This window comes from Indicator indicator, chromosome 11 (assembly GCF_027791375.1).
Source record: "Indicator indicator isolate 239-I01 chromosome 11, UM_Iind_1.1, whole genome shotgun sequence".
NCBI lineage: Eukaryota > Metazoa > Chordata > Aves > Piciformes > Indicatoridae > Indicator > Indicator indicator.
In genome coordinates, this window is record NC_072020.1 from 9,198,496 (window position 1) to 9,221,718 (window position 23,223).

Sequence of the window (23,223 nt, forward strand, 5' to 3'; positions counted from 1 at the left end):
CTTATGTTATCTGGAGTGTTGCAGGAGGTGTGACAAAAACCAAACAGCAGAGGATCTGCGTATTTCCCCTGATGAATTTACCTGTTTCCAAATTGCCCCTTTATTTCTTTAGATTTTTTTTTTCTTCTGTAATCTGCTGATACATAGCTGCTCCCAGATTCTGACTCCAGTGTAAATGTTTTCCTCATGCTTTGCTTAGGTGAATGTTGTGCATTTAATGGATACAGTTTTCCTGTATGGACTCAGAATGTCCCATCTGTTGTCTGCCCACCTCAGTACACATGCAAGCCTGACATTGTGGCAAGTAAAAACATGAGAGAAGATATTGAGTGGATGCCAAAGTTCTTGTTTTTACAGCTCTCCTGTATGACATGAAAGGGAGGTGGAGCTATGAGAGTGAATTAGCTACTCTTAAGGCTCCATTTCCATGGATTTCTATAATCTGAATTCAGCATTGACCATCTAATGACTGCAGTAGTGAGACTTTTAGAGGCAGAGGCATACTGGGAGCTTGACTTTGTTCCACTGCATCGTGCTTGTAAAGGAGTATTTCCTAATCCACAGCAGACTTCAGTCTGCAGAAAAGCAGAGGAAAATAGTCATTGGGCACTGTCACATGGAGCAGGTAGAGCATCAGAGGTTTTATAGTTGGATGAGACTGTGCAATGTCTTCTAGAAGGAATAACATCAGAAAGAATGTGATGATTCAGCCTGAATCTTGGCTGAAGATGATTTCTGCATAGGATGTTTCCAAATAATTTGCTTCCTTCCCTGCCCCTGCCATCCTTTTCTCCCTTCTTTGTATATACTTAGCCCTCAGCAAGCAATACATTGATGTCAGATATTGTTTAATTGCTTAGATTGGTCAGATTAACTTTTTATCCTCCCACATTGCCTTGTAGGTAGAGGAAATTGAAAGCAGAGGTAAATATGTAGGCAGCACATGGCTGGAAGATACAGAACTGTGTGCTGCTTCTGTCTGTGGAAGGCTTGATCCCATTCACAAGCACAATTAGCTTGTTTCCTTGATCTTCAGAAGTCATCCATGCCACTTAATAAGCACATAGGTGTAATCTGTGTGCATGGTGCATTTTTAATTACCAGAAATAAGACACAAATACGATGTGTTGGCCTCGGTATCAAGAAGTTTCTTGTGCATCTGCAGAGAAATCACTACTGTTGAAGCTAGAGAATATCCCACAAGAATATGAAATGTATCCAGATACTCTTGTTTTAAGCAAATGTTCAGGAGGCAGGGTATTATTCTGTGATGCTCGACGACTGAATTGCAGACAGCTTTTTTCTCTGCATAGGCTGGGCAAAAGATTGAGAGGGGCTGAAGTACATACACAAAGGACAGCTAGATTTCTTTTTCATAAGGATGAGATCTGTACTCAACATAAAGGTAAATTTAGTTTGTTGCTTGAGGCAAACAGAGTTTGCTTAGGTCTTTTTTTTACATGGGATTTATAAACACCAGGAGAAACTTCTTTTGTGGTTTAGTATAGTGATTCAACATCCTGCTTTTGTACTTTGTAAAAGATGTATTGAGTCCAAGCTTTCACCACAGGTGGGAGAATACTAAGAGATGCTGATTTCACACCCAGAAAGTTAGCAGAGTCAAAAACCTTATTCTGAAGCTTTTGGTTAAATCCTGAAGGCAGACTCTCTTCTGTACCTCAGAAAAGATAAAGTTAGAAGATGGTGCCTGTGAAAGTCTGCATAACGGTGGTGACATGTCCAAGACACAGGGAAGTCTGCTTCAAATCTACTCCATGTTATGTTTAACTCCTAGCCTTATGCAGGAACTGGTCACCATGGTTTCATGTACCTGTTTTCCCACAGGAATTTCAGTAGGACTAATATGAGCTGTTAGTGTGACATGTGATGCCTGTATTACAGTAATGCACCTTTTTTGTTAATTTCATAAACGTGTGCCTATGAAATTCCAGATCAAGGTGGCCAGGAGGGCTACAGCAGAGCTTTGTGAGGTGAACAGGATTTGCTTTGTAGGTATATGAGTGTAGAATGGCTATTTCCATCCCAGTGTTCTAAAATGGAAAGCTAGAAGGGAACAAGAAAGCAGTATGTCTCTTTTGAAATGCTACACCTATTTGGCCCTATTACCAAAAGAACAAAAGATGAAAGGACATGATAAAAGAAAAATGTACCCAAAGTATCTTGGTTTGTTGGCGTGCTACAGCACTGCAGACAGAAGTGATTGCCTTTTAAATTCTCTGGAACCCTTTGATGGTAAGAAGGTTGTGTAAATTGTGTTGGCTATAAGCAGGTTTTGGACAGTTTGCTCCCTAGATTTGGTTCTTCGTGCCTTATTCTTAACAGTTCAGAAAGTTTGACATCTGGAAAGCAAGAGGTTATTTGAATTTCTTCTCATAAATATTGTTTCTCTTCGGGTGCCTTGGGAGGTGTCTCTTGTATACTGCAGTAATTGTCCTCTGTAATAGACTGAAGATTTTATTAAGTTTCTAATTCTTAATTTCTATTAAATTTCCTCCTCCTCAAGCAGTGCATTAGCAAAGAGACTTCTGTTATACTGACTTAAAAGTATACAGTTGAATATAGGATTTGGAACCATAAGAGTCATAAGCTCTTCCTGCAGCCTTCTACAAGTCTGAGATAGTTGCCCTTAGTTTTCTGATTGAATTGCCCTGACCCAAATTCAGGACCTTGCACTTGGCCTTGTTGAAATTTATGAGGTTGGCTTGGGCACACCTCTTGAGCCTCTGCACATCTCTCTGGATGACATCTCTTCCTTATAGCATGTAAACCAGGCTACACAGCTTGGTGTCACCTGCAAGCTTGCTGAGGGTGTCTCAATCCCACTGTCCATCTCTCTGACGAGGTGTTAAGCAGCATTGGTCCCAATACCCACCCTTGAGGGACATCACTCACCACTGGTCTCCATTGGGACATAGAGCTGTTGCACTCCAAGTGGAACCATCCAGCCTATTCTTTATCCAGTGAGTGGTCCCCTCCTCAAGACCATACTTTTCCCACTTGGCAAACAGGATGTCATGCTGGCCAGACACTTTACACAAGTGTAGATATATAGATGTATAGATGGGTGTGTGAATTTACAAAAGATTGCTCATTTGGTGCTGTACAGAAAGTTGACCACAAAGATGTACATCACCTCTGGCCATCAATGAGTTGTATCTTCTCTTGCATCAAAAGATGAAATGTGTCCCAGTTCTTCTTGATAATCCATCAATGAGTTGTATCTTCTCTTGCATCAAAAGATGAAATGTGTCCAAGTTCCTCTTGCTAATCCATCAATGAGTTGTATCTTCTCTTGCATCAAAAGATGAAATGTGTCCCAGTTCCTCTTGATAATCCTGTTTCACGTTTTATAACTTGTATATTGCAGCCCACATACTTCTAGCTGCACTTCACTGTCTGTCTTCCTTTTGATTGCTAAAGTCATACATGTCTCCTTTATATTCAGAGTAATTTGGGGACTGGGATGTTTTATGTAATATTCTAGGAATGGTTAGAGGTAAAGTGATAGAGAAAACTAATGTGAGCTTAGTATCTATTGTTACCATTAAAACCCAGTTAAAACAACTACTGTCTGTAACTATGGCATTTATGAGGATGAATTATTTTCTGTGGGAACAAAATTTGAAAGAAGCAAATAATTCTTCCTCCCTTCCCACTCTCTGGAAAACTTTCCATGTGATTTACGCTTACTGATATTACTCTCTCAAGTACCAAATGACAACTAGTTTCAAAAAAAATCTCCCTGCTGACCAGGGGAAGGAGTTAAGTGGAAAAGATTTGACATGCTGAGGTTTGTTTTTTATTTCTCAATGATAATTTTCAGGATTATTTCTTGGCATAGCAAGTAAGAGATACTATTGTTGTAAGAAGTACTATTGTTAAAACAAACACTTTCCCTCCTGCTGAAAACAGAAGTCTCCTTTTGAATAGGAAACATTATTTTCTGTGGAACCCACTTACAGATCCTGGTATAAAGCTAATGTCTGAAGTATTCTGGAAATAAAATCAGATACTACATTTAAAGTTAAATGCATTTGAAAAGAGCAGGAACTCATTTTGATAGAGAAGGTGACTAACTGGAAGGAAAGATGACTGCTGCTGTCCCTTTTGCATTGTCTGTGGCTACTTTATCTCAGATTTATTCTAAGTGCTTTGATAGCATCCTAAGATTGTTCTAGAGAGAATGAACAAACCTGTCCAAAGACAATAGACTGTGGATGTGTGTGGCTGGGATTTGTCTGTGTAGTCCTTAGTTAGTCAAGACACAGGATTGTTTTGTTTTAATAAAGAAAACTGGTAAGCATCAAAGATTAGAGTTGGCTGAAGTTGGATTTGTTTTAGTTTGACTCAGTTCAACGGACTGGTAACAGGAATGTTTCTTATCCTGTGTTCCATTTTAAGACATTTCACTTACTTGAACAACCACTGCTTCCCTCGGCACTCTTTTGCCTGTCAGCTCTACAATGTGGAAAGAAAGAACATGTGCACGTTAGAGATCACTCAGAATGACCAGAGAAAGTCTTTCATCAAGGCTTTGCAAGGCAGGAACTTGAAGTCTCTTTCTCAACAGAACCTAGCAGTTTCCTAGCAAAGTGAGTTTGCTTGCTTAACAGTGTTTGATAAATAGAGAAGAAGACAGCTTTGGAAACAAAGATGTTTTTAATGCAAGCTGAATAGGGTAGGACTGATTGAATCCAAATTCCTGTATCTCAGGAGTGTTGCCTTACAAAATTCCAGGACTTTTAAAACTGTAATCAACACTAATTAGTCAAAAATAAATTGGTTTGCTTCTGCTCTCTTTCTTTTCATAAAGGAAAGCATCTGAGAAGTGTCTCCAGGTATGCAGTAACCAACATTCTGGTATGCACCCATGCCATGTGATTAGATGGGATGTTTGACTTTTATTGAAATTTTTTTTTCTCCTCTTCAGCCCAAAGTAAATAGCTATTCAATAGGGAGGTGCCCTCTCATGTAGTTAAACACTTGTTTTCCCAGAGGGCCTCTTCAGCATTGCAAAACTCAAGGGCTGAGGCAAAAAGGCTTGGCTTTGGTGCCTTAACTGGAATGCAGATGCCTACCAAAGAAAACAGCAGGTTTGATGCCATTTCTGGTGAGTGAAGCCTAAGGATAAATTGGTAGTGAATGAATGGTAATTGCAGCTTTTAGTCACCAGCTGGAAGCAGTATTCTTTGAGACAAAGAGAGATTTGTTTGAGGAGAGTGATGAAAAATGTCCTGCAACAATTTCCCCTCTTTTGATTTGACAGTGAAAATACAAATATCTGTAAAACATAGAAAGATTTACCCAGTAAGATGCTGCCAGCTTGAAAGAATATCTGAAATGCCTGTGAGTGTCTACCTGTTGTTGTTTTTTCTCTGATGAAACTTACATCTTCTCTTTCTTGAAGGTTTATATGTTCTTGTTTTCATACACAGAATTTAAATCTCATTAGTCTTCTTGTGATGCTGACAATGAGTTGGAGAGAAATTAACATAAAATGGTTTCATCTTTATGTCAGTAATATTGAACACAAACACAGGAGTACAAGGGTTTGTTTCTATTTGTGCAGTGGTAGGCAATTCTCTCTCCTTTAACATTGATTGTGACAGTACTGGGACTTAAATGTTGCTTTAGCTCAGTATGTTAGGGACTAAATACAAGTTCATGCAAGCATTTCAAGATTGTGCTGGGCTCTTATCTCTACTTTTTTTTTTTAATTTTTTGTTCTGTTTTTTCTGTTGTTTGGTTGGTTTGGGTTTTTTTGTTTGGTTTTTTGTTAACCAAAAAATAAGGTAATAGCATATTTTGGATAGGTCAGTTAGGAGCCAACAGTTAAGTGCAGTCAGGGGCCAGACTTTGGAAAGATATTCAAAGGGACTTTTTTTGGCTCGTTTTAAAAGAATATCTCTTAAGGAATACTTGAACAACTTTTTGAAAGACTGGAGTGTTTACTTAAGTGCTAACCAGAGCTCCAGAACTTAGCCAGTCATGTTCTACTGAAAAAGATTATTTTTTTCCTCTTACCCAGGCGTGTGCATGGATAAGGCAGTGTCTGCAGTGAGGAATTATGTGCATTTTACTTGCTGCACTGGCACACTGCTTTTGCTACAAACCATTTGTCAGTTCTGCTGAGTTTGCATTTATCTCAGATAAAACCTGAAACCTCCCCCAAAATACTAAGTGCCAGAGAGGGGTGGTTATACTGAAGATAAATATCCAAAGTTTTATATCTGCAACAAAAAACAGATTAGAAACAGAACTCCTAGGCATTTACCCAAGCCCCTGCTTTTTTCCTTTAGCCTCCTACCTCTGCCTGCCAGTGCTTCCCTTTCTCTTTCTTTTGAATTCCTTTGCCTTCAATTCTTTGTCAACTCCTACTTGTGTATTCTCCTGTAGCTTCTTTGCCTTTTGTTCCCTGAAGGTTATTTGGGAACACTTACCTCCATGCCTCCCCAGTATCAGTGTCTTTAACAGTGCACAGATGTGTTGGAAGTACAGGTTGCATGTAAAATACTTTCAAGACCACTGCAGATAATAGCAAGGCAAATTGTTTGCTTTTGAAAAAATGCATTTTCATGTCCTTCAGTTGTTGATTCCTGTCTTGTCTCAGTAAAGGTGCTGTTGTTATACCAAGGAATTAGTCACCAACCCTTTGTCAGGCTTGCATTATGCTTTTGGACACAAAGGCAAATGTGAGTGGTTTATTAGATGTTTATAGTAGTTTATAGTACATTCAGATAACTTGTACAGTTCTGTTTTTATCAGTGTTAAGGGTCAGGGCTGGGCTGGCCACTAGACAAGTGACAAAGGCTCTCTGTGAATGCCTCCACCTTTCCAAAGGGAAGAGAAAGGAAATAAGGGAGGGAGAGACTGATGGGTTGGGAAGGAAACTCAACTAGCTTCAATGAAAATAATAACAGTAAAGCAAAATATATACAAATAGATACAAAGCCACTACTGAACCCAACCTCCCGTTGGCACTTAGTTTCCACCACCGTTGATGCTGTGGCAGAAGTCCCAGGCTGAACTCAGAGGTGGATGGGAACCGGATTGAGGAGCTGGATTCTGTAATTGGATTCAGGAACAAAGAAATTGGGATTGAAGGCAGAGCAGAGTCCTCCGCAGATGCTGGCCATTAGAGAAGAGGTTTGACTCTGGTGATCCCTCAGCTTTATCCCAAAGATGCTGTCCATGGCAAAGAATCCCTTGTTGGACGGTTTAGGGTCACCTGTCCTGTCCCCTCCTTCCTGCAGCTGCAGCCTTTTCCTTCCTGCAGCCCAAGGTGGCACACAAGATGTGGCAGTACCCCTGGTCTGCAGCCCAACCCTTAGTGCTGACTCTCCTCATGATGTCGCTTCTGTCAGCAGCCACTCTCAGTGCAAACCTGCCCAGAGCCGCAGGAAGTGCTGGCACTGAGCTGGAAACTCACAGCACTGAACAGATTCAGTGCTGGTTGAACGCACACCAGGATAGTAAGGCTTTGCAAAAGACCCTTCTCTTCACAGAAGAATTCAGACAGTAGAAACTTGGAGGAAGCTAACTAGGAAGCTAGTCACCTGAGTGTGACTAGCATTCTCTCTTCTCCTTCCCACCTTCTCTGTGTATCAGTACATACCTGTGCCTGTGCCCAAGCAAGCATACAGTTGTGCATCTTGTTTTCAAAGTGAGCGTTCAGTCCAGTAACCAGTGAAAATGTGGGTAGAGGGCATCATCAGTCGTGGTGCAATTTAGCTGTGACATAAGAGGTCATGCTGTCTCTTAAATGTGTTCATTCGTGTGCATGAGTGAGCTTGGGCTTCATTATAATCCACACATTACAAGATTTACAAGAGCCAGACTGCAGCAGGAAAGTAGTTGGAGCTTCTTGGGTTTTTGGGCCACCATGAAGCCATAGCAATCCTTCTCTGATAAATCTCTGTAATTAGTGCACATTTTACTAGTCCTTTAATATCAAGCACCTTGCCTTTTTTTGGCTAGATTACCTTGCAGTGACCTTCTCTCCTCCTGATCTAGCTTCAGGGTTTTAGCTAGCCACTGCACCACTCCCTTCAGAAGAAGGCTAATGATTTTGTGGTGTGGTGTTCACCCTTCTCATTGGCAAGCACGTTCTGCTAATGAGAAAGGCCTGATGACTTTCTGCTTACAGCTTGTGCAAAATGTTTTGTTTAGGTATGGAAGTGCTTTGATTCTGTAACTGGTGGTGGTTTTTGAAGGAGGGCTCTTTCAGCAAACTGGACATGCGTTGCTGTTGGGGTTATCCTGGAACTGTCCATTTTGTTGGAATCTGGCATGCTGGTTTGTGATACACAGCTGTTAGTTTCTGCTCTTGAGTACCTACAGCAGCTGCTGAAGAACTGAGAACTGTTTTTGAAAAGTTTTCTGCAGCAAGCATCTTCTGCAAATAGTAGTTCTTTAAAGAGAATCATAATTCTCTAAACCAGGGCTGACTAAACTGGCTACAGAAAGGTAGGGAAAGACTTTTTGCCCTAGCATGTTCCCAAATTGGTGTTAAGAATCATAGAATCATAGAATCAGTCAGGGTTGGAAGGGACCACAAGGATCATCCAGTTCCAACCCCCCTGCCATGGGCAGGGACACCTCACACTACATCAGGCTGGCCAGAGCCTCATCCAGCCTGGCCTTAAACACCTCCAGGGATGGAGCCTCAACCACCTCCCTGGACAACCCATTCCAGGCTCTCACCACTCTCATGGGGAAGAACTTCTTCCTCACATCCAGCCTGAATCTCTCCACTTCCAGCTTTATTCCATTCCCCCTAGTCCTGTCACTCCCTGATAGCCTAAAAAGTCCCTCCCCAGCTTTCTTGTAGCCCTCTTCAGATACTGGAAGGTCACAATAAGGTCACCTTGGAGCCTTCTCTTCTCCAGACTGAACAGCCCCAACTCTTTCAGTCTGTCCTCATAGGAGAGGAGCTCCAGCCCTCTGCTCATCCTGGTGGCCCTTCTCTGGACACCTTCCAGCATGTCCATATCCCTCGTGTAACAGGGGCTCCAGAACTGGATGCAGTACTCCAGGTGTGGTCTCACCAGAGCTGAGTAGAGGGGGAGAATCACCTCCCTTGACCTGCTGGCCACACTTCTCTTGATGCAGCCCAGGCTCTGGTTGGCTTTCTGGGCTGCAAGTGCACACTGACAGCTCATGTTGAGCTTCTCGTCCACCAGCACCCCCAAGTCCCTCTCCTCAGGGTTGCTTGAGGAGAGGTTAAGTTAGTACTTACACAAGCCATATATGTTCTGGTGTGTTTTGTTGTGTTGTTTGGGTTTTTTTTTTCACTTTGGAGAACAACAGAGTGAAAGACTGGCCCCACTGAGTCCCACAGCTTTTGATTTCAACGTTTCCTTTTTAAGAGCTACCTCTTACATTCAGTAGTCTGTACAGGTTGAAACATACCACTCGGTAAGTGTCCTTCTAGTACTATAAACCAGAGGCACTTCTGATGGTAAAATGTGGTTGAATAAATTTCTCCTGACGATGGGATAATAATGTTTCAGTGTCCAACAGCAGAATTTTAGCTGTACTGGTAACAGTAGCATCCTGTAGTGCAGTCACCTGTAATGTTTTGCTGTTTTTTTTCTAGTGGTACCTGGTAGTTGCATGGGAAGCTTTGCTAAAGACATTACAGTTGTTATTCATGGACTGATCCCAGAAAGCTGTTCTGGAAATCTCTACCCCTGCTGCAGCAGTTTCACTGATTGAGTGTTAAATGTTTAGCTGTGATACCTTCTGTTTAAGGCTTAAGAACTTCGCAAAGATTTGCGTAACCGTTGGAGAGCCTTGGGACAGGCTACTAAGCAGTAAGGGGAATTGACTTCAAGGCTGCCTGCCTATTGATATCTCCTCTAGATTCTGCTTTCAGACATGGCCAACATCTGAATGCTGAGGAAGATCAGCTAGTTCCAACTCCTTCCAGATTCAGCAGAAGGAAGGAACTCCCCATAAGCAGAGGAAAGCCTTTTTTTGTCAGAACCCAGACCTGCTTCTTACTGTGCACATCCTCTCTCCAACTGTGAAAGCAAAAGGTGCATTGCTAGAGGTCTGCTATGCTGTTCTCTCTGTTCCTGGAGTCTGTCAGCATATGATCATGTTGCCTGCTGAAAGGGCACATCTTTTTTTTCTTACTAGGCACAGGCAGAAACACTGTGGCATAATTACAGAATTATTTAGGTTGGAAAAGCCTTAATCTGTCAGTTCTTGAGGTAGCCCTCAGCACTGAGCCGTCCCTGAAATGGTACAGGCTAGATTGTATCTCTAGGTTCTTCCTGTTCTTGGGTTTTTCTTTGTAATTTTGTTATTCTTTTGCTGGATTATCCAAGCACAAGCTACTTCTGAGTCTATGTTTAAATCACTGAGAAGTGTGCAGAAGCAAAGTCAATATGACACAACAGGTACTAGCTTCTCTGTGTTGAGCTGCAGAAATAAAAGGAGCAGTCTATTCTTTGTACTCTGGCCACAGCACAAATACGATTTTCTTTTGATCCCAGGTGGGCAGAGGTGTGACACTGTGTTACAGTAGTATTCTAAGGGTGACTCTTTGCTGGCTGGCTCTGCCTGTGCTCTGTGCTGGCTGGACAGCAGCCAGGCTTTGATCTAGAAGCTGTGCTCTGGGAAGCAGTTTTTTCTTACTCCAGAGCACTTGCAAAATCATTAAAGTACAAATGTACTTTTGATCCTTTTGAATGGCTGGGAAATACAGGTTAGCATTTGCACAGCATGCAAGTTCTGTAGGGTCCTGGTTGCCCTCTCCTTCGCCTCTCAAATGATTCAAGGTTTAAGGACTTTAAGGTTTTCTACAAGACTAAGTGCAGGGTCCTGCGTCTGAGTCAGGTGGTGGAAGCCCCATCCCTGCATGTTTTTAAGGCCAGGCTAAATGTGGCTCTGTGCATCCTTGTCTAGTGTGAGGTGTCCTTGCCCATGGCAGGGAGGTTGGAACTAGATGATCCTTGGGGTCCCTTCCAACCCTGACAATTCTGTGGCCTCAGGTGGGCCTTAGGGTCCTCTTGTTTTGTTAGCATTTTCCTAACAGGAGCCCTTCAGTTGGGTTTCAGAGTGTTCACTTTTTTGGTTTTCTGATACATGACTTACTGTTCTCTTCAGCCTTATTTTCCCATTGATCAGAGACTTGAGAAGCTTAGCAAACCAGCTTCCCAATGGCTTAGCTTCTACTGTTTCATATAGGAAACACAGTTCTTTAAAATGGAATGTGTGTATGAACATCAGCATTTACTTGGATGTCTTGAATAGTGAAGGGAGGAAGAACAGTCCCAGATGACTTCAAATGTTACTTTTTTTTCCCCTTTCAGTCTGTTCCATGATGCTCTGTTGTGTAGTTGTGAGAAGTCATTGCTGGCATAGGTTGTGTTGTGTGGTTTGTGTCTTTTGTCCCAGTCCTGACTGGTTTCCTGTGCAATCATTTTCTGACTGGCAAGAACAGCAACGCTTGACCACAAAAGTGTGTACTCTCTGAATTAGGTTTGAACACAAATTCTGACTCTTTCATAAGCAATGAATAGGTAGATGTTTGCCCCTGTACTTGGCACTGGTGAGGCCACACTTTGAACATTGGCTTCAGCTTTATGCCCCTCACTACAGAAAGGACATTGAGTGGCTGGAACAGGTCCTGAGAAGGGCAGAAAAAGCTGGTGAAGGATCTGGAGAACTCATCTGGTAAGGAATGGCTGAGGGGAACTGGGGTTGTTCAGTCTAGAGAAGAGGAGGCTGAGGGGAGATCCCATTGCTCTCTACAGCTCCTGAAAGGAGGTTGGAGCCAGGTGGGGTTGGTCTCTTCTCCTTAGTATCAGGTGATAGAATGAGAGGATATGGCCTGAAATCCTGCCAGGGGTGGTTTAGGTTGAATATTAGGAAAAATGTCTTTCCTGCAGGCACTGGAACAGGCTGCCCAGGGACGTGGTGAGGTCACCATCCCTGGAGGTATTCAAGAAACATGTGGACACGGCACGTTGAGATGTGGTTTAATGGCCATAGTGGTGTTAGGTTGATGGTTGGACTCCATGATCTTAGAGGTCTTCTCCAACCAAAGCAATTCTGTGATTGTATTTTGTGGCTGCAAGAGCCACTTTTATCCTTTGTTCCTCAGAGAAGTCATTAAAGTCCTGATAGTCCCTGAAGTAGAAAATGGATGTTGTGTATGGGCGTGGCTGGCTGGTGGTGATGCACACGTGCATTTGCAATCGTGTTTAGAGCAAAAGTTTGTGAGCTGCCATGTGGTGAGGTACAGCTGTTACTATAGGAGGCTGACTTACCCTAGATTGAGCTGATTCAGTCCAGAGACAGAGGAGTCAAAGCTTGCTGTGGTTTGGGAGCTTGAGAGCAGCAGCTGCTTTAGAAAATTAAGTGTTACCACTGCAGGATGCCCAGAAAACTCTTCTTGCCTGAGAACTCCAGTTCTTGAAGTCATGGGTAAGAATTTCTGACCTGATTGTTCAGTGTGGAGGAACAAGGCTGTTTGTTTTAGGAAAAAGGCATCAAAAGCCAGCAGTCTGGGAGCTGAAAGTCACTTCCCTTCATTTGGGTATTGAAGCATACTGAGGGAAGAAAGACACTAAGGAAATACCTTGTAGACTGAATTCCCTTTTCAGCCAACACATTTCCACTCCTCCTTTGCTTCAGGAGTTCAGATTTCACTGAACCTGATTGTCCCCTCAGGCTCCTCCCTCCTGTTTACATTTTCATTTGCTTTTCCTGGCTGATACTAGTCTCATGCTTCTTTTGCAAGACCATTTGTCTCCAGCAGCAGGAGGAGCAGCTGTGGCTGAAACAGCAGGATCAGGGACATTTCTTGAGTCTCAAAGTGGGGGTGTTTGCCCTGTCTGTGACTTTCCTCTGTGCAGGGTTTTGCTTGGAGAGCATTAGGTGATTTAAATGAGCTAATGATTGTCTGTTGCAGGAGGTTCCTGATCGTGCCTAGTCAAGAGGTAAGCAGCTTTGTTGTGGTTCAAGAGCTGGAAGTACAAACCACGTGTATTTCTTTATGGATTTTATAGGAAAAAGTTTGGAAGGGATGAGGACCTGTGTTTGTTGTAAGAAAAAAGGAAAAGACAAGCACACATAAAAAGATTTAACTTTGGAGGAGTGCAGCTCTGGACTTGTCCAGGTTTGCCTGAAGGTAGAATTGTTTATTTATGAGGTTGGGGAAAAAAAAAAATCCATCTCTCCTGTAATGTTTCCAGCTGCAACATGAACAATGATACAGTGTGCAAAGGTTTGTGTCTTTGCAACCCTCTTTTTGTTCAGGTGGAACGGGTCAGAACAGCTCTGGCTGGAGCTGTGGTGTGTGTCCGTCTGTATGGGTGTATTTACCTATAGCTGCCTGGCGTTCAGAGGTGTTTGCACAAGTGGTAAATGGACAGGGGGTAGCTGTGGGGACAAGTTAAAGGACTGAAAGACTGAAACCTCTTTTTCACTCACAAGGCTGCCTTTGGGTATTTAGATTTCAGGGAAAGTGCCAGGAAACACAGGCTTGGAAGGAAGCCACTGAATGCAGTAGGTGTTTGTATTTCGGCTCCTAATTTTTATATAAGTTGCTCTTTGTGTATTAGGTATGGGAGTGAAAATATACACTGAGGCTTTCGTTTATAGGAGAGTCCCTGCCACTGCCATGTGTGTAATTCAGACTCAGTGTGGGAGTTCTGTCAGGTGGCAGCCTGGACAGTTCAGGGAGTTGGAACAGCTCCTGGGAAGAGAGGTGAGGCTGAAAGAAAGTGGGCCCCTTTGGTTTGGTTAACTAAATTCCAGCATTACTTAAGTGTCTGCCGTTATGAACTTTGCTTGTTTTTTGACAGCTCCTGCATTTCAGATGTGTTACTTCCTCGGAAAAAATGAGGGTGAGGGTTGAGTTGTGCAGTGAGATGAGGTATTGAATGCATTAAGCCTCTGCAGCACTGTGGCTCAGCAAGGGGCATAGGAGATAATTTTGCATTGCTAGCATCTTTTCTGACTTTCTTCAGTCAAAAATGTCCCCTGCCTATATGCGTGGCTTCACTTTTGCAATGAAATTGGTTATTGCATTTTGGGAGAAAACGTAGATGAAGATCCAGAGTAAAGTGAAGTCTGAAAGTTCTAGTGCAGAGGTATTCCAAATAGGATTTGGAAGAAAGTCGGATATGAAATGAAGCTGTTTTGTAAGGTGAGAAAAACAACTTCAAAACTTTTCATTTTTGAAGGGTTATAGTGTTTCATTAGTTAATTTGTCCTGGTTTTCTGAACAAGTAAACCATATAAAAATCAGTTTTATATATATGGTGTATATAGAGAGCTTATGCACACACACACACACACATATATATATATATATAAAAGTGTACATGTATGCATTTTATATGTATGTACACACATAAATATCAATCTAAGCTTTATCTTTCTTTGGACTATTTATATGTTCTCTGCTATGATACCATTGAACCCTCGAGATAGATTTTTGGGTGTTGTTTCCATTTAAAAGAAATTCTGAGTAAGTATTCTCTGGGTTACTCTGGTTCAGAAACACATCTTAGGCTGCCCAGTGTGTAGCATTTGATTAAAAACACTGATCTATACACACACTCTGTAAATGCTTACTCTGTCAACAGTGTGTGATACCATGTATTTAATTCCCCCCCGGCAAAAATGCTATATTTAAAAATTAAATTATGATTTTTTTTTTTTTGGTCTCATGCAGCATTTAATATTCCTTTTAATTCAAGTTAGGAAAGAGAAATAATCTAAGCAGAGTTGATTTTTTTTTTTTTCTTGAACCTCAGCTAAATTGTATTCTTTCTACTAGATTTGCAGTGACAAATCTTACCCGAGTCTGAGGTGAAACTAAGTTTCTAATTCTGTTCAGCATTAGACACCAGAATTTTTTTTTCATTGTCACTGGGTAACTACATGTAAGTGCCATAATTAGATAAAGAACTCAAAAGTAATCTAAGAATGCTTTTCTATAGCTGTGCAGATTTGAAAAGAATTTAAATGTCTCACGAGCAACATCCACTGTGTATTCGTAATCAGGCGCTGTAAGATTAAATATCCACACTCCTCAGGAGCAGCTGGATTGTTGTTTAGCTGTGAGTCTTGTTCTTTCTCATCTGTTTATAGGGCAGAATGATATTTTTTTGGTGGCTGCTTGAGGTTTCCAAAAAGACAGCTGCCTACTAGAGCAAGTAGATTGCTGCAAGTAAATTGTTTTAGCCTACTGTTGCAGGTGTTTCCTTGTAGAGCCTTAACAATATTGTATTAATCTTTAAGTTCACAACCAAAAGTCTCAAACGTTTTTGTTTCTCACTTCACTTGTTGACAGATAACATAATATGACTCCTCAGGTTCTAGCACAAGTATCAAAAGCAGTGTCTGTTAGGCTGACCATCCAACTTAAGAGCAGTGTGACCTCTGTTTGGGAAGCCACTGCTTCGAGAAATTGCCTTAGGGATTTTTGAAACTTGGCAGTGGACCACACTTTCAGATGTGGATACTTATGCAGAACATCTAGATCCTGTGCTTTACTGATTACATTTTTCTTGTGCAGCTCAAATGCCTTTTCTGGTTAGCCAGGTGCTCACTTTAAATGGTTCACTCAGGACTCATTTAGTTGAGTTGGTTCTCCTCTTATCTATAGGCACATACTTCCAATTTAGATTATCTATATTTAAATTTATCTGTGTTTACATCTACATAATCTATATTTATCAGCTACAGGGTGTATAAAATATTCAAGATGTTAGCTTCATTTTGAATAAGTTCTTAATAAGTGGTATACCTTGGCTTATCATCTTGGTTGTGAACACAGTTAGGCTGGTGCTGAGTAAGGTAGTACTCATGTCCATGTCTGTTCAGGCTTTTTAACCCCTTGGCATTCCACATACCTTGAGGTGAAGGGTGAGGCACTGAATGCCACAAAACCTAGCTGCCAGTGTTCTGCTGCTGAACTATTTCACACTGATGCTAGCAGACTTCCTCCCTTCTGCCATGGTGCTCAGTTCTGACAGGGTTGTGTGGTGCATTGGCAAGCACAGTAACTGGGAAGCCCAGACAGCTCACAGTCATCAGTTGCTTATACAAAGTGCTTCTAGCCAGCTTAGGAGATTCTCAGATTTCAGAGATTCTATTTTTAACAGGGACCATAGAGAAGGAAATTACAGTTGCTGCTGAAACTGCAGATGAGATTTGCTGAGTTTCCCTGTAAAAATAAGATGTTTCCATAGACAGATGCATGAATGTACATGTGTGAAAGCTCTCCTCTCTTGGCCGTGAAAATTTCAGTCTTTTCAAGTTTGCTGCCTCTGTTCCAAACAAATGTTTTGTAGGGCCATCCTGAGCCAAACCCTATAAGAAGTCCCAGAAACTCTCTTGTTGTTCCCAGTAGTATTGCTGTATCAGTCAGACTTTTAATGAGTACAGATGCCATTCTTCAGGGTAGTAGAGATCCACACTTTTAAGTGTTTTTGAAACACTGCTTGCAAAAAAGATATTTTCATTCATCTACATGACAATGTAGGGGAGGGGGAAATTCCCCTAGCAAAATTTTTCTTCCTTTCATCTGATTTACTTGCCTAAAACAGTCCAACACCTTTCGTTGACACCAGTTAATGCTAACTATTCAGAGAAATATAAAACTTAATTTCTTCTTAAATATTCACTAGCCCAGATTAAAACTGGGGCTTGAGTAGTAATCAATGAAATAGGTTAGCCACCAATGGGATCTTTTGAGAGTTCAAAGACAGCCATTTAACTTCTGCATTTTATCAGAAAAATATGCTTTAAGTTTACTTCATAGACGTCTCAGAGTCCTGAATTAGTTTAAATCCAAGCCTTTTACATATAAATGCAGTATGAAAAGCAGCAGTCTCTTAAGAAATGTTAATTGTTCAGAATTTGAAAAGAGAACACCAAAACCAAACTCCCAACAAACTCCTGAGCATTGTGAAGTTGTGTCCAATCCAAAGTCCCATGGAAAGAAGGACCTGGGAGTTACAGTTTGCATACTGAAATAATGAGCAAACAAAGATCACAAGCAACCAAAATTCCAGTCTATGCTGAAAGCTGTTTTCATATTTATATTCAATGCTGACAACTCTTTAACACCATTAAAAATTCATTGAGGAGCTATTTTTGCACATTTCCCCATTTGTAGAGATACTATGCAGATGGGGTTTTAAAAAACCTCAGCTTCCTAAAAAGTCTGGGTTTGTTTTAAGTGGAAGCGTGAGGTGAGGAGATGACCCATTCTTGAGATTTATAATCCACTTAAGTGATTGTAGTTTTCTTGTGTTTCATTTTCTCTTTTTATTTTTCAAAATGAAATGCCCTAATTTTAGGTAGAGATGCTCTGGTAAGCTGAACTTGCATCTCTTCTTCAGAAGGGAAGCTGTGTGGTTCACGGTTGGGAAACCCCCAGATGATTTGTGGTTGCTAAGTATTCCAGGCAATGTGCAGAATAAATGTGATAATTTTGTATTACTGGAAGAAGTACTGGGCAAAGCTATCTCTGAACTTTAGAAAGCATGCTTTTGCAAGACCCTGGGGTTAGCAGTCCACTGTCAGTTTATTTGTCTTCCTGTCCGTACTCCTGTCTCTGTGCTTGGATGGCACTGTGTGATGGTACAGGGAGGGTGGATGGAGAGTAATCATAGAATCGTGGAACCATTTTGCTTGGAGAACACCTTTCAGTGAAAAAGTTTCTTCTAATGTCCAATCTAAACCTCCCTTGGTGCAAGTTGAGGCCATTTCCTCTTGTCTCTGTTTAATTGGGAGAAGAGACCAACCTGCACCTGGCTCCAGCCTCCTTTCAAGGAGTTGGGGAGAACCAGAAGGTCTCCCCTCAGCCTCTCCATTTTCTCCAGGCTGAATAACCCCAGCTCTGTCAGTTGCTCCTCACCAGACCTTTCTCCAGACCTTTTACCAGCTTCGTTGCTCCAGCACCTCAATGTCTTTCTTGTCGTGAGGGCCCCAAAGTTGACCCCAGTCCTCAAGGTGCAGCCTCACCAGTGAAAAATGCACAAAGGCTTTTCCCACTGCTTCTCGTACTTGAGAATTTTGTACTTAGCATCTCTATGTGGCAAACCAAATCTGCATGCTGGAATGTTTCATCTGGTATGAGGTATTTATGGCTGTCTAGCACGTTGGAAGGATTTACAGCACTGTGCTTGGTTTGGGGCAACAGAAAAGTCAGGGGAAGATTTCTTAATAGTTCAACTGTGCTAGACCTGTATTTACTTAACTGTGTTCCAGTTCAGACCTGTAACCTCTTCAAGTCTGTTTTGTGCCAGGATATACAACTGTCCAAAACAAAGCTGCTTTATATTCTTTTCACTTCTAGTTTTTAAAACTCAAAATTAAGCACAAAAGATATAAAAATCACCTGGTAGTTAATCACAGTGTTTTGGGGTTTAAATTTTTGCAGTTTGTTGTGGTAACTGTATTAAATGATTCCATGTGAAGCAAAAACTGGGCTTCATTGTCCTAGCAGTAGTGAGAGCTTAGGAGAAATTGCAGCATGAAAGAGGTTGAGAAACTGTCCGTTGGCTGTATTTTCCTTAGATGCAATATTTTTTCATGAAGCCTGTTTTTAAATACCTGTGCACAGACATTCAACCTCATGCCTAGCAGCTCTTTCCATCATGGCAGTTTGCACATCATAAACTTCAGCAAACTTCTAACAATTTGCCTATCGAGAAGTTTTGCAGCAAGGGGAATTGCTGCCTTTTTCCCCTGGCCTGTTCTAAAAAAAACCAGGAGTATTTTGGCCTTTTTTGCACATGCTGTTTTTAAAGTCAGAGGAGTAGTAGTCCCTAGTCCTTAAAAAGTAAAAAGCTGTCCTTTCATGATTAGCTAAAAATCTATGGAACCTATCATTTAACCTCCAGTGTGTGTTTGAACGGATGGAAACTTGGCAGTGTGTCCTGTAATGGAGGCTTTTTCCAACCAGACCACTTTTCTTGCCATTATAAACGGATGAATTCATTGCCATGGTGGGTACAGTTTCTCAATAATGCTTTTTCTAGGATGACACTGCCCATTAAAGCTTCCTAGATTAGAAGCTTTGTGATCACAATGCCATTTGAAGTATGTTTTGAAAACCTGTGGTAGTGTTGAAATGCACAGGGCCATCCACGGCTCTTTTGGTTCTGGAACTGCCACAGGTGTAGACTAAGCTCTTAAGCACCTTTGACAAAAATCTGCCTGTTCCTAAATTGTAATAGTCTAGTTTTCTGATTATCAAACATTTCTCAAATGATAGGTAGGAAGTTATCCAGAAACTGCTGCTTAATATAAATGTTTTCATAAATGAGCATTGCATCTTTTGACAGTTGAACCTCTTGCGTTACTTTCTTGGCTTGGCAGACAGTAGAAGTATTTACTCCCAACCCTTTTGATAAGAAGCAGAATTATTTGTGTTAATTTTTAGCACTGTAGCTGTAGTCTAGCTCAGGTTGGTCTAACCTGTGTGATGTGTGTGGGAGTTGGACAAACAAGTCCAAAAAATGATCAGAAGAATGTGCTTCCCATGGTTTTGTTTCTTCTCTGTGGTATGTAATGTCAAGGAGAGCTTTAAAAATCCCTGACAGGCAGAGGTAGGAAAAAGCAGTTTGGATAAAATAAGTTGGATTCAAATAAACTCTTGAGCTTTTAAAATGTTCCAAAGGGAAATCCCTATATTCATGTTCTGTGGTTTTATCCACTGCCAGTGTTGGTAGTACTGAAGTAATGGGGAAGAGATTGTTCTCAGAGTAATATTTTTAACTCAAATGGATTTTTTCACTTCCTGAATGTATATAAAAATCTGCTCACATTTGTATGGGGTCTTTTCGGGAAGCAAAAAGGTAGGGTTTTTCGACTACTTTAATTAGCCAGTTTCTGTGTATTTTGTATTATTTATTGGTGAGTGCCTATTTTGTGATTCCTGTTACCAGTAAAATATAATATCTGGAATATTGCACGTATGGTAAAACACATAGAGATACATACATAGGAGACAATTCTAAGGCTGAGGTTTTGGTCTCTACCTTGTGATTCTCTTGACTTTCTGCTGTATGTTTCGCATCAATTTTTTGTTGATCGTTGAAAATAAAGAATAAAGGTGGGCTGATGGCTGCAGCATGAAAGAAAATCAATATATCAGATTTCAAAAATCAAGATGTGTACCTTGAGATAGCAAGAAGCAGCAGAGTTCATGCATGCTAGTATCGCTTCTGGGCTCAAAAGCAATATAATCACTTCAGTGAAGGCCTCCACTTCTGTAAGAAGTTAAAACATGGCTCACCCAACTCTTCCATGAATAGCTGATGTCAGTGAAACATGCTAAGTTGTGCTTGTGCAACTGGAAGCAGGAATTTGATGGTCTCAGCACATAGCCTTAGTAAAATTAGTAGATGTGTTTTCCTGCAACATTGTTGCATTGGCTAGAAATATTCTAACCCCATGTTTAAGCTTCTATTTGTTATGACTTATTATTCACAAACTTGGGTTGGGCAAATACCTCAGAGATCAGAAATAAAGTGAGGTTATTTCCATCACTGGTGAGGAAGGAGTTATATACTGGTATTTAAGGGATTATGACCTTGCTTATTAAAATTGAAACAAGAAGTGCACACTGGATCTTCCACACCTGCACAGAAATTTCATAGTCTTACAATTTCCTCAGTCTGCCGTTATGAAGACACCTTACATACATACATATACACATTCATTCCAAGGACTGCAGCTGTGATTGAAAGCCTGTTTTTTCTTGCACCACCAAGAAAAGGAGAAAATGATTCTTTGTAGTGTAGTTAAATCATCGAGTAGAAATGGATGAACTGGCAATTGCATGATACACGTTCAAGGCATACAAACGTTGCTGGAAGGTTCTTGCCATTCATGGAATGCATGATTGCTGCCTCTCAGATTGCTACCACTGTAAGAGTGTAATTCATCAAACAGGCATTAAGAGTTTGGAGAGCCACAAACATGCATTCAAAATGGCATAAAAAGAGAGAACTGTATTTGATCTAGAGCTATGAATAGCATGCTCTATTTCCACCAAGAAAACTGGTATGATTTGAAATGTGTGGACCAAGGATAATGCTTTTGGTTGATGCTGCATTAGCAGGGCCAGTTTAGTTTGGCAGAAACAATTCCAGCAGTATTAGCAGTACTTCTGTTGTGATACACCACCAGTCAAAGTCCTTATGTAATGCCTTCTCCTTTTCTCTCCTTTTCCCTGTTACTTATCTCCACAGTTCTGCATACTCAAGGTCCCATTGATGGCAGCCTGTATGCGAAAGTGAGAAAGAAGAGCTCTTCAGACAGCAGCATCCCTGGTGTTGCACAGGGTGTTCCCATGACTGGTAGTCCTGATCACAGTGATCATACCCTGTCAGTCAGCAGTGATTCAGGACACTCAACAGCGTCCATCAGGACAGACAAGACTGAGGAACGCCTCGTGCCAGGAGTCAAAAGAGGTCTGAGCCCACAAGAGAAGGCAGAACTGGACCAGCTACTCAGTGGCTTTGGTCTGGAGGATTCTGTCAACACCACCAAGGATATGACTGATGCTCGAGGGAAGTACAGTGGGATTCGCCATGTAGTACCAGCTCAAGTTCATGTGAATGGAGACACCAAACTGAAGGACAGGGAGACTGACATTCTGGATGATGAAATGCCTAATCATGACCTTCACAGCGTGGACAGCATCGGGACTTTGTCTTCCTCAGAAGGACAGCACTCTGCCCACCTAGGGAACTTTAGCTGCCACAAGAGCAGTCAGAACTCACTTCTTTCAGATGGCTTTGGAAGTAACATTGGGGAAGAGCATCACAATGCTTTTGCACCAGATCTGGGAATTGGTGTGGATCCCCTCTATGAGAGATCATTTGGAAGCACTGAGACAAAGTCAACTCAGCAATTGCAACGGAATCCTTCTGTCCCCCCCCAGCCTCAAGACTATGGCCCAAGTAACTACTCTACTCAGACCTGGGTACGCCAGCAGCAGATGGTCACTGCTCACCAATATGGTTTTGCCCCAGAGAATGAAATTAGGGTTGGCATTCATAGCACTGTGGAGAATTCAGGCACCGCCCAGAGCCCATCCCGAGTCCCAGACACCCCAACACGTGGCTCCAGCAGCAGAGATGCTGTGCAGAGGGGTCTAGGAGGAGTGCCAGGTTCTGAAGCTGCAGAACATGCCAGTGCTGAGAGCTTTAAGTCAAGGCCAGTGCCTCAGAGGGACACAAATGGCCTGGATCTGGAACGGAACACAGGAGACTTGCCAGCTTCTCCAACTTTGGATATTGATCAGTCCATTGAACAGCTGAACAGGCTGATCTTGGAGTTAGACCCTACATTTGAACCTATCCCAACCCGCATTAACAATGTCACCAGGGACAGAAATCAAGTAAATGGCTTCACCAGACTTGATGTTGATGTGGAAGGCCTTGGCAGAAGTCCTGGCTTCCATGAAAAATTAGAGGTCACAAATAGGAGTCCCTCTCGGCATGGTAAGCTGTGCAATACCTTCTGAATACACTGTGTTTGTGTTTCCTAGCACTTGTCTGTTCTTGATATGGTACAGCAGGACCTCAAGTCATGACTTAACAACTTTGAGGATAGTTATCAAGGGATTATTTCTGATACCCTCTTTACATGACCCTCCAAGAAGTTAGGGAATCAAACGGATGTCAGATAAGTGAGTTTGGCAAGGTACTCGGTTTTTGCTTGGGGAAAAGAAAAAAGTGCTGTTCAGCAAATTCTTACCTCTTGTAAGTAAGGATTTTTGCTGCTGTTAAGTTCCAGTAATAAGGAAACAGAATTCCTACAATTGCTACACTGAGACATTTTTAGAAAGCATTTGTAGTGTAATGGTTTATGATTTATGATTATATGCTTTTTATTATTATGATTTTTCTTATGCTTTCCACTTAAAGTAGCAGAGAAAGCTCTGTCAATTTTATCTTCAAATTCAGCAGAGTGCTGCTGACATTAGATTTCTGTGCAGTGTTTCCATAAATAATGTAATCATAAGATCATGGAATCGCTTTGGTTGGAAAAGACCTTTGAGATTATTGACTCCAACCATTATCTAATGGTACCAAGCCTGCTGCTAAACCATGTCCCTCAGCACCACATCTCCACCTTTTCACGAAGTTGTAGAGAGCAATGAGGTCTCCCCTCAGTCTCCTCTTCTCTCAACTGAACAACCCCACTTCCCTC

General features: G+C 41.6%; 1 protein-coding gene across 1 annotated transcript in view; it reads left to right on the plus strand.

Moving 5' to 3' along the window:
• Positions 1 to 23,223, plus strand: part of TNS3 (tensin 3) — a 96,580-nt gene that overhangs the window by 16,186 nt on the left and 57,171 nt on the right. Inside the window, exon 12 of the mRNA XM_054384690.1 lies at positions 21,255 to 22,511. Within this exon, the coding sequence (XP_054240665.1) occupies positions 21,255 to 22,511 (1,257 nt within the window). The remainder of the gene's footprint in view (positions 1 to 21,254; positions 22,512 to 23,223) is intronic.